The 12,692-nt window shown below is 38.2% G+C and overlaps 1 protein-coding gene across 1 annotated transcript in view; it reads left to right on the plus strand.

Moving 5' to 3' along the window:
* The first annotated feature begins 450 nt into the window (after window positions 1-450).
* LOC120777916 (homeotic protein Sex combs reduced) overlaps window positions 451-12,692 on the plus strand; it is a 41,187-nt gene continuing 28,945 nt past the window's right edge. The window contains exons 1-2 of the mRNA XM_040109500.1: window positions 451-1,546; window positions 4,582-4,767. Coding sequence (XP_039965434.1) covers window positions 451-1,546; window positions 4,582-4,767 — 1,282 coding nt within the window. The remainder of the gene's footprint in view (window positions 1,547-4,581; window positions 4,768-12,692) is intronic.

Consider the following 12,692-nt stretch of genomic DNA (forward strand, 5'->3'; position numbering starts at 1 on the left):
AAAGTATTAAATTAAGTATTCCTCAACAACTGGCGCCCAACATCCACACTGGGTAGCCCTTATTTGCCAACGACGCCCGCGGGCCCTGAGAGTCCGCATGCCGCAACCGCCGTTGCACACATAACCGCCGTGCAGCCGCTGCCGCCCACGCTACATGCCTACAACGGTAACCACAACGACGCAACGCACCACAGCCAACACCCGCTGTTGCCGCAGAAGCATTTCCAGCTTTCCGAGCACTCCGCTTTCAATTTAGCCGCCACAGCGATCGCTGGTGCCGCGGGTTTTCCCAACAGCGCGGCCGCTTTTTATCAACGCCTCAACAGCTTTGCCGGCGCAAGTGAGAGCACCAGCAACTCATCCCACGACTACTGCCTCTCCACGTACAGTAGTGGCGGCCACGGTAGTGAACAGCAGCAATTGCAGCTACCAACAACAAACACAGACAACATGGATCTCATAAACCCCTATATGCGTCATCACAGCTTTGCCACGAGCCAGAGCAGTTCACCGTCGGCCATGGCTATGGCGTCTATGGCAAGTCGCAGTCCACCAACTGGCGCGGCCAGCTTGCATCATCACCTACCAAATGCCGCCGGCTTGACGAACGGTTTCGCCGAAGCGGCCGCCGCTGCGGCAGCTGCGCATCATGACTATCAGAATTTGGCCGCTGCAGCAGCGAGTCGCGATCATTTACTCGACTATCATAATGCGGCGGCTGCGGCCGCTTATGCCGCCAACAATAATAATCTTGCCAGCCCACTTATGCTGCTGAAAGCGCCGTCGAAGCAACTGCAGCACAGCCACGAGACCGGTGGCACAAAGTCAACGCGTTCGGCTGAGGATTCCTCCACACCGCCGCCTTTACTGTCGGCGGGTAGCGTTGGTGGCGCCGGTGCTGATCACTCCTCCGTCGCTTCATCGTCCCGCCTGCAATCCGAATCGCCCGATAATTGCGCCAACTCGCTGCATCAACGCAATCGCTATGACAATAACTCCAGTCCCGGCGTGGATAGCTCCAAATCGTATCCGGTGAGTCAGCGTAGCGGCAGTGCTGGCGATGAGGCGGGCAATAATAGCGAGTCGAGTCCGCCACCGCCGGACTACAGTCCGGAGAATCTCTCCGCCAATCGCGCCAAATATGCCAATGCATTGCAAGCGCATCACAACAACAATAATAATAACAATAATAACAACATAAGCGGTATGCATCCATTGGGTGTGCATCACAATAACAATAACAATATGCTGGAACACAAATTACCATTGAGCTTTCTGGGGCCACCGCTGGCGGCGCTACACTCAATGACCGAAATGAAGACTGGCGGCGGTGCGGCGAGCATGATGAACGGCTATGCGAATAATCAGCAGACGCAGCACTTGATCGGTGATGGTCGCGCTGGTGTCGTGGGCAGCGGTATATCCGGTTCCATGACGACCACAACAACAACACATACACAAGGTGCGGCTAATCCGCACGGCATCGATACGATATTGTCGAAACCGCCGCCGGTTACATCGGCGGGTCTAAGTGCTTTAACGGGAGGTGAGTTGTACTAGAGTCCGTAATATTTGGGGTTCTCAATTTTTTTCACATAGTTTTTGCTAGTTATGAAAGGCTGTGTGTTTCCAGACTTCCAAATATCTTTGTAAGTAAGGCCTTTAAATCGTTTAGTGTGTGTTTCCGAAGCCTATATTTCTGGGATGAAATATGAAATAGCGGCTTAGACGTCAACAACTCATCTCATCTGTTTTCATCGAATCTGATCTCATCTGATCTGATCTCATCTCATCCCATATCATCTTATCTCACCTCAACGCAACTCTTAGTGAGGCGGATTGTCTAACAATTTTAATTTACAAAAGTTCCCAAATATTTATGTAAGTAAGGGTCTCAAAACCGTCGAATTTTCATTGCTGATCCTGATAAACTTAAGTTTAGGCCTTTAGCTTGATGGAGTGAGGGTTTCTGAAGCTCCTACTTTCGAAATAAAAGTTGAAATAGCGCTTGAGTTGCTACCAACTGATCTCATTCCATCTCATTCCATCTCATATCATCTTATCTCATCTCATCTCATCTCATCATCTCATATCGACTGATTTTATCCTTACTCTAGACGTTTTTCTAACAATTTTAGTTTACCCAAGCTCCAAAATATTTTTATAAATACGTCAAGTTACGAATTTTGAGTTCCTTCCCGCGTCGCTCTTGCTCAAATCCGGTTTCACTTAAAAATTGTACATGCCAAAGACACATGAAAATCTCACTTACCAATATGTCATGAGCAATCATTTTAAACGTTCAATTACCAGCATTTGTGTTGCCAGCTTAAGCTATTTAATACTTTTTCGAATTGTACAACAACAAACCGAAGTCATTAAATTTTTTCACGACTTATTATCTAATATTTATTGTTGTCGCATTTGGTATTGTCCAACTAGTTCGTTTTTGTACACTAAATTATTGTAGCTTAATTAAGTGGAGTTATTGAGCGACAGCGCCGAAGAAGAAGGGCGCTCGCAGGCGGGTGACAAATTGTTTTTATTGTATATGCGCGACGGCTGCTGCATGACAGTGCGTTCAGCATACATATTTTCAATACTATTTTGATTACAACTCATAACTAATTAAATAAATGACAACAAATTAAATTACAACAAAAGCGAAATGAGACGAAGCGGAGCAGATCAAATCGATTACATCAAGGTGTTAACTAACATATGATTACAAACATATATATATATATATGTACAAATATTTGTTGATGTATGTATGTACACATATATACATGCTATATAAAAATCAACATGTACATTATATACAATTTTATATCAAGTATTTGTATCGTATTGATGCTAAGAGTCTAATTTTGATCGCTTAATTTGTATAACAGCTATATGCTATAGTGGTGGTATCTGAACAATTTCTTCGAAAATTGTAGCATGGTTTAAGGTAATAATTTGTTTAAAATTTCGTGAAGCTATCTCAATCAATAAAGAAGTTTTCCATACAAGAACTTTAGCGTAATTAGTCAGTTTGTACGGCAGATATATGCTATAGGCATCCGATCTGAACAATTTTCTCGCAGATTGTATTTTTGCTTCAAAAAATAGTACGTGCTAAATTTCGTTAAGATAACTTGGTAAACAAAAAAGTTCTCTATACAAAAAGGTGATTGTGATCGTTCGGTTTGTATGGCAGCTATATGTTATAGTATTACGATCTAAACAATTTCTTCGGATATTATAGCGAAGCATTTGAGAAATATACATGCCGAATTACGTGCGGATCCCTTATCAAACAAAGAAGTTTTCCATACCAGGACTCGATTTTGATAGTTCAGTTTGTATGGCAGCTATATGTTATAGTAGTCTGATATCAGCGCTTTCCACAAACGAACAAGCTCAAAGTAGGACGTATGCAAAATTTCAGAGCGATAACTTAAACATGAGGGACTAATGCAACGTTCGTCAGGCTGGTCATCTGTTAAACTATTTTATAAGGCTTTCGACGTTTCCGCGAAAGTTCAAAATCTGAGGGACTAATGCACCGTTCGTACCTGACGTTTCCTTGTGAGTGTTACAAGCTTCTTGACAAACTGAATCTACCCAGTAACAAAAAATCTATGCAAGTTAGAAGCAGTAGAAAAAACTGTCTGAAACACGGAATCAGATCTGGTATCTCTGTCGAACTTGGTTTCATGAAATTGTTATAAGAAAAACTGAAAAACCCTATAAGTCCGAAACGGTGCGTTATAGGAATTTTTTATATTTCTGAACTCAACTAAAATACTAACATATTGGAAAGGTTCCAAATTGCAAGTAATACCTCAAAAGACCTTCGACGTCTTCAACTGATGAAAATATTAAAAAGTGAAGCATATGGTGCTTTGGAATCGTCAGGCAAGTGTTAGAGAGATGGCAAGAGAGCTCAACAACTCTCGCGATTCCGTTCGTATGATTTTGGTGGATATTTTGGGTATGAAACACGTTCTTGCTCGACTCGTCCCGGTAAAGCTGATTTTTTTTTTCAAAAAGAGTACCATAAACAGGTCTCTTTGGTCCAAAAAGGCTTTGCATACAACCGATCAACCACCGTATTCACCAGATTTGGCTCCGTGTGATTTTTTTTTGTTCTCCAAACTGAAACTGCCGCTCCGTGTAATCCGTTCCGTTCTCAGTCGATCGAAGAGATAAAACAAAATTTTGCTGACGGAACTATAGGTCATCCCATAAAGTGCTAATGAAAAGTGTTTTCAGGACTGGAGAAATCGGTGCCATAAGTGTATTACATCTGGTGGGGATAACTTTGAAGGCAACAAAATAAATATTGATGGACATGGAGATGGACATTTCAGTGGTCTCAATATTTTGTAAACTGCACAAATATCTGGTATATGTACATATGTATTAATTTATATCTGGAAAACTCTGATTTTATAAAAAAAAAAATATTAAATATTAATAAATTGAAATTAATCGAATAGAAATAATAATTGAAGCCTAGAATTCTCACACACCTCACTTTTGATCCAAATAATGTCATATTTATAGAACCTAATATGCTCTTCTCACTTTCAGGTGGCATACCGCGTTTCTCCATTGCCGCCGCCGCCGCTGGTATGGCCCAATACTTATCGCAAAGTCAAGGTGGACCCTTGAAGACGCATGCTGGCCATATTGTGGAAAGAACGCATCTGTATTGGCCCGGTCTGCAAGGTTTGGTCGCAAACCCAATAGCGTGGCGTGAAAGACTGTCGAATACGAGTGAGTTTGAAAATATTAATAACCTTTAATAATGAATTATGCAATAACACGAATATGTAGTATTCGTTTAAATCGCATTAAGCGAGTGGATACCTGAGCAGCCACCTACAGTGTTCTTTTGCTTTTTGATAGCAAAATTTTATATAATTTAAGTGAGTCGATGCCTCCGTACCCAACTTTAGTGTTCTTTTGCTTTTAAGTGGCAAAATTTTATATAATTTAAGCGAGTCTATGACTGAGTCGTTTTCTTTAGTGTTCTTTTGCTTTTTGATAGGAAAATATATATTATTTAAGCGAGTCGATGTCTGCGTAGCCAATTTTTGTGTTCTTTCGCCCTTTGATAGCAACCAGGTATATACTAAATAAGCGAGTTGATGTCTGATCCGTCTCCTTTAATATTCTTTTGCTTTTTGGTTGTAAAATTTTAAACAATTTAAGAGAGTCAATGCCTGAGTTGCCTCCTTAAATGTTCGTTTGCTTTTTAGCAGCACTGAGTCAATAAATTAGCAAGTTGAAGTCAAATTTGGTGTTCTTTTGTGTTTTTGTGGTAACCAATTTTATATTATTTAAGCGAGTTGACGTCTGCAGAGCCACCTATAGTGTTCTTTTGCTTTTTGGTACTAAACTTGTTTAGTTAGTATATATTGGGACACAATTGCTTACCCTGAGTATCGTATGCAGTTATATATTCATAGTGTGAAAGAGGTAGCAAAATTATATATTGTTTAAGCGAGTAGATGCCTGGGTAGTCAACTTTCTTTGTTCTTTTGTTTTTGGTAGCAACCAAGTTTATATTCTTTAAACGAGTTGATGCCTGAGTCGCCTCTTTTAGTGTTCTTTTGCTTTTTGACATAAAAATTGTTAAGTTCGTACATATTAGGACATAATTGCTGACTCTAAGTCTATAAATTAGTATCGTTAGCAGTTTTACATGCGTAACGCCGAGGCGATGGCCAGCATATTACCATGTTCATTTACCGATTTTAAACACTTTCGAAGTAGTTCATCGTAATTGTACCAAATTAATTTGAAAATATTTCTGAAACAACAAAATATAAAATATGCTGCTAACACAATCAAAATACCTCTGACATTAAAACAACAAAAATATCGCTCACAAAATTAATGAGCTAACCGCCGAGAGCCACTTCAAAATCGCTTCTGCACTTGAGACGTTGCTAACCACAGTTTCACTGCCCACAGTTCATTAACAAGTGTGTGTTGTTGTCAAACCCGATTTACGTTTAATATTTTCACAATGTGTTATTGTTGTTGTTGTTGATTTTTGCTTTTGTCATTGATCGCCTCCGTTGGCAAGGAGTAAATTAATATTTCATATGCCTGTCAATGCCTCCAAGCGAAACCGAAGTGAAATCGACCAGAAAGCGGATCGTGCATAAGTGCAGCCAACAGCAACAACAACAGCAGCAATGCTTAGCTGACAAATGTTGAACGCATCATTTTAAAGTGTTGACTGCTTGCAGTTCGCCATGGCAGAGCAAGTGCTCCAGTAAGCCAGTTCAGTCAATTGTTGTTGTGTTGCAACTTGCTGTTGTTATTGTTACTGCTGCTGTTGTTGATCTTGCCAGCGCTAAAGCAAACAAATGCACGCTGATGACCTGCAGAATTTCGTGCTGCTCCCGTTGTTGTTATTATTGTTTGTTGTTGTTGTAGTGATCGCGCATGCCTAAGTTGTGGACAATGCCTTTTACTTGTGTGTGTGTTTGTGTGCGGTTGCTGCGTTTTTAATGATTGTGACAATGCAGCAGATGCGTCAGACGCACATTGCTGCTGCTCCAACGGTTGTTAATGTTATTTCAGTTATTTATTTATTAATTTTATTGACTTATATGCAGAGCGTTGAAAATTTCGTTGCTGACAAAAGACCAAAATGCCAAGTCATCGCATCAGGCACAGCTCGTCAACGCATTAACGAATCAATGCAAGGCGAATGCGTGTGCGAAGCATAACAACAACAACAATATGTGTTATTAATACAATTTCACAGTTGTTGACAGGTGTTGATCATTAGCAGCAGCAATTGTCAGCACAGTGTGTCAGCAATCATTAACCACACACTCACACACGCAGCTGCAACACGCTTATGCATATATACACGAACATACTTATAAATTGTCATATATTCATATACAATTTGTATTGTGCAATGCCTTAAAAATTATTGTTGTTATTGTTACACATAGTTTCCTTAATTATCTTTAAATATGTTGTTTTTGTTGTTGCTGTTTTTTACTCTCACATTGTTGCAGCATCATTAACTAGTCCAACGCTGCCATTGTTGCATGTATTTGTCAACGGAAATGCCTGCAAGCTTGCTTGCTAACTGGTTTATACCTGAATTATACCTAAATTAACTCTATATCTGCTTGTATGACTTAGTTTTTGAGATATCGATCTGAAATTTTGCACACATCTTTATCTCCCTAAAAAATTGCTTAAGTGTCCAGATCACTGATATCGCAACACTATAGCATATAGGTGCCATATAAACTGAGCAATCGGAATCAGGTGCTTGAATTAAAAACTTTTTTATTTGACGAGATATCTTTATGAAATTTGGCAGAGATTATTGACAAAACCAAATGTACGATCTCTCAATAAATTTCTCAAATCCGACCACTATAGCATATAGCTGACATACAAATTGTATAATCAAAACCAAGTTCTTGTATGGAAAACTTTTTTATTTGACGAGATATCTTCACGAAATTTGGCACAGATTACACTCTAAGCCAACAACATAATATTCGAAAAAAAATTTGAGATCGAACCACTATAGCTTATAGCTGCCATACAAGTCGACCAGTCAAAATCAAGTTTTTGCATGTAAAACTATTTTCATTTTTTAATTTAAAGTTTTGTCTTGTTTTTCTGAAATTCTTTGAGAAATACTAAATACAAAATTCAACAAATTTCGTAAAATAAATAAAAATATCCTTCATTCCCACTTCACATCCACACTCTAAGCACGCCATTACTCCCCATTGGGGTTGCTACACATACAAGCAAGCAAGCAATCATCGTCAACAGCAATATATTTACATTTAAACAAATTGATAAACGTTTATGCGATGGTGTGTTAGCAGCGTGTACGACATGACAAGCAACATGCGCATAAACAATGCCAGCAGCAAACAAATAATAGCATCTACTACAAGTCTCACATCAACGCACCCACATACATATTTGTGTGTGTGTGACAGGCAGGGCATGTACCGTTTGCGGATTTATTGTACGAAAATGGCATTAAGAATAAGAAGGACTTACTTGCTGACTGACAGACGGACGAGCACGACAAAGCTGTAAGCTGCAAAGTTTGCAAATGCGGCAGCAACCCCTAAAAGCAGGCTACACGATTGCTTGAAGTGAAAATGTCTGCCGTGTGGAGCAAGCAAATGCTGCTTTAAGGGTATACGAAGCAAGCGTTAAAGGGGGGAAATACTACAACAATGAAAATAAAATGCCAACACATGCATAAACTTGGGTTTGTGTAAGTATGTGTGTGTGGCTGTGTGTGGAGGAAGAACATATGTATAAATATGTACTTCTGTATAATAATGTGGCAGCGAATTTCACTTCATCGCTACACGTAACGGCGCAACGGCTGCCGCGCCAAGTGCTTGCTGTTGTTATTGTTGTCGTGCTTACTTTTCTGCTGGTTTTTTATGCAAAGCGACAACAAAGGCACTGCTTTAAATGTCTGCGTTGCCAACGCAACCGACGGCTTATGGCCGGGCTGACTATCTGTCTGGCAGGCGAATGAGAAATGCGAAAGTAACAGTAAACTGTAAAATGTGACGATAAAACGGAAACGGATGTGGCAACGAAAATAAAGTGTTGCATATGCACATACAGATATATATATATACAAATATATATACATACATATACACATGCATGAATACATTCTTATAGTTGCAGACACTGATACATACTTACAGCTACATACATACACATACACACACACTTACTAACATGTAGTAAATGCGAATCACAGACAAATTTCAAATAAGCGGCTGCAAGTAGTTCCATTCGTTGTTGTTGCTGTTGTTGCCAGCCAGCTTTAGCGCTGTCTATTTTCGTAGCTGCTTTGCTTTGCGCATTTATTTTTTGATTTTGTTTATTAAAAAGCTAGAAGCTGTTGAAAACAAGTTGCAAAGACGAAGCTATGCTTGGCAAAAGGCAAAAATAAGTTGTGCCAAATCCATTTGCAACGGTAAATAAAATATGTAAAATATAATTTCGCGTGTACAATATTTGATTTTTCGAAAACAATTGTGGTCGCACAGCTGACGCGCATGAATAGCGAAATTCCGTTGGCAAAATAGACGCGAGAAGTGTCTGACTAAAGGTGCCTAAGTGAAATTCCCACACATATATGTATATACATATGTAAGTAGGTATATACTATTATCAAGTATATGTTACTGAAATTCTTTATATATTTATTCATACACATCATCATTTACATACACATCCACCACACGCATGTTATTGTTGTTATAGTAGTGTTGTAAGTAGCAAAGTGCGCCAAATGTAGGTCGCCCAATCGATTTGCTGCAAAATGATGTGGAAACAATGATACAATCTTCTAACAGCAAATAAAACATTGCTTGATTTTTGTTATTTTTTTTTATTTTATGTGGTGTGGCTGGCAAGCATAGACAAATAGCAACAAAATGCAATGATGTGGAAAGTGAAGGTCGGCAATTTAAATTAAAATACATACAGGCAAACGTAAATTGCACTTAAAGAGTTGTTTTCATAACAATTTATCTATTTACAGTATTTAATAGTTAGAAATAACGAAATGTAAGCAATATTAAATTGAAAAAATAATGATTAGAAATTGAGAAACGTTAATTTTGTTTGCACGAAGGCTAAAATAACTATTCTAAGTTCAAGTTTTCTTACAAAAACTTAATTTTGATCAGAAGGTTTGTGTGACAGCTATATGCTTTAGTGGTCCGATCTCAAAAATGTTTAAGGAAATTATAGTCTTGCTTTGAGGAAATATACGTGTAAAATTTCATGAAAATATCTCTTCAAATAAAAAAGTTCTCCATACAAGGACTTAATTTTGATCGTTCAGTTTGTATGGCAGCTATATGCTATAGTAATCCGATTTAAATAATTTCTTCAGAGAATATTGCCTTGTCTTGGAGAATAAGCTGTGCAAAGTTTCGTGAAAATATCTCATCAAATAAAAAAGTTTCCTGTACAAAGACTGATTTTGGATCGTTAAGTTCTATGGCAGCTATATGCTATACATAGTAGAGCGATTTTAAAAATTTATTCGTATATTGTAGCGCTATTTAGGATATTAATCTAAGACAAATTTCGTAAAAATATCTCACCAAATTAAAAAGTTTTTCTTGAAAGCACTTTATACTGAACGTAACAGTTTGTATGGCAGCTATGCATATGCTGTATTGTTCCGATATCGGCGGTTCCGACAAATGACAAGCGCCTTTCTGAGAAAACGATGTATGCATATTTTCAGATGGATATATCAAAAACTGGGGGACTAGTTTGCGTATATAATGTCAGACAAACAAACCGACAGGCAGACTGATAGAAAGACATGGTTAAAGCGCTTCAGCTTGCCTCGCTGAACATTTATATACGCTTATAATTTATAGAGTCCCCGAATATTTTGCGTTCTCACATCTGTTTGATTAACTCATGCTTACAGAGTTGCATTTTGCGCTTGCCACTTTTCCTGCTAGGTGTTAAAAAATGTTTGATAAGAGTTTTGCCCCGTTCTAGGCATAAAAATTGGGTGGAGAGCGCGCCTGGAACTCAATTTTGATTAGCTTTTGAAATACTAGAAAAATTCTTTTATTTTTGCATATTACAAAAAAAGTTAAATAACAGAATTTTTTTTTAAATTTCTTTTGGCAACCCTAATTTTGTTTTAAATTTTCATAATACTTTCTACCAAGTCGAAGCCCATTCTAAAATTTAAATTAGGAAATTTTATCTATCCGAAAAATTTTATATGGCAACTCTATAAAATATTTAGTAATATTTTTGGCAAATGGAAGCACATACATACATAATTACTTTGAAATTTTTTATTTCAAAAATTTTAATATGGCAACCCTACAATATTTTATTTATAAAAATGATAACAATGTTTTTTTTACCAAGTAGAAGCACATACATATGTGTGTACGTTAATTTCAATCAGTAAAAGTTTAGAAATTTTATTTATCACAAAATTTAATATGGCAAACTTTAAAATATTTTTTTAATACTTAATACTTTTTTCCAAACAGAAGCACATACATACATATGTACATAAAAAATTTTAAAATTTTGAAATTTTTTATTTCGAAAGTTGTGATATGGCAACCCTAAAATATTTTTTTAATACACTTTTACAAGTAATGCTTACTTTCAGTTGTATTTTTCTGTTATATACATAATTTTTTTTTCAATTTTGTCGTTAGTCTCTCCACCGCTTACTCTGCATACGGCACTCCCTCCCACCGCGCAAAAGCAATACGCACTTCATAATGCCTGATAATCAATAGGTAACAAATTTACTTTTAATATTTTCACTAATATGCCAGAGGAGTGTCCCAGCTGCAGGATGCGAAGTGTTAATTTACCACCATCAAAAGCAATACCGTTAGTTCTGCTTTGCTGTATAGGCATAGCTGCAGGCGCCACACCATTGTTTGCACACATTTATAATAAGCGCATCAATATTATACAAAAACTTACATATATATGTATGTGTGTGTGCAGCTACAATATAAAAAGACAATATTTCAAATAATTTACGTACATTTGAGACCCATTAAAAGGCGGAAAATTGCGAGCGCGCAAACCGAAGTGAAAAAAGGTAGTGCAACAACTGCAGACGGATGGACAGAGGTTGCTTTGAGACAGCGGTGAGGGTGACTTAAGCGATTATGAGAGACACAAAACAGAGAGGCTTACAGACACAGTTTGAATAACTGGCGCTGAAGTTGGAACTGATGCAGCCGGGCGGCCGAGCATTATGTGCGCCAGCGCAGTCGAGAACAGGCGGCAAACACTGCAAGCGCCCGGAATGAGTTGATCAGTTCGACTTTGTGCTGCTGCTGAGGTGGCAAACACAAATAAACGCTTCATATTTGTCATAATTTATGAGGGAAGTGAGACACAGCCGAAGTCAATCGCGCACACAAAATGATAAACACGTACATATGTGTATGTATGTATGTATGTACATTCTGCGCGTTTACCTCCAGCAGTGCATTGGGACTCAGCTGTGCGTCGCTAAACAATATTTTCACTCATAAAAAATAATAAAAATGCTGATGAAAACAGAGAAGCGCTGCATTACACAGCGCCTCCCCCTCTCATTTGCTGCACTGTGTTCGCGCCGGATTAGCTTTGTTAAAGCGTTTATTTTTATTTTTTTTTCGTTACTTCGAATGCTCGAAAGCAATGTAGCTCGTGCCAAAGGCCAATTGACTGCAGCACTTGCCACGGCGTTGGCTGCGAGTGTATAGGTGGCTGTCTATTGATGAAGCGTTTGGCCGTTTGGCGACTTAGCGCCAGCTCAATTTGTCAATGCTACGGTTTTTTTTTGCAAGGGTCACATAATATTTCCTTTACTTTTACAATTTGTTAGACATATACACATACATACACACATATATTTTCCAATATATATTTATATAGTACATATGTATATGTGAGCAGCCTCAGCAACGCGGTAGTGTGTTATTGATTTTCTTTTACTTGTGTATTAGTGTAACCTGTGTTGTGTAGGCCTATATACGCCTGTTTTTACGCTTCAGTTTTTTATTGTACGCTGTTGCCGTGTAAATGGAAGCATAAATTTTATATCCTTACACTTTTATGAGCTGTTGAATAAGGTAATTGAAATCTTTGTAATAGACAAT

This window comes from Bactrocera tryoni, chromosome 5 (assembly GCF_016617805.1).
Source record: "Bactrocera tryoni isolate S06 chromosome 5, CSIRO_BtryS06_freeze2, whole genome shotgun sequence".
Taxonomy (NCBI): domain Eukaryota; kingdom Metazoa; phylum Arthropoda; class Insecta; order Diptera; family Tephritidae; genus Bactrocera; species Bactrocera tryoni.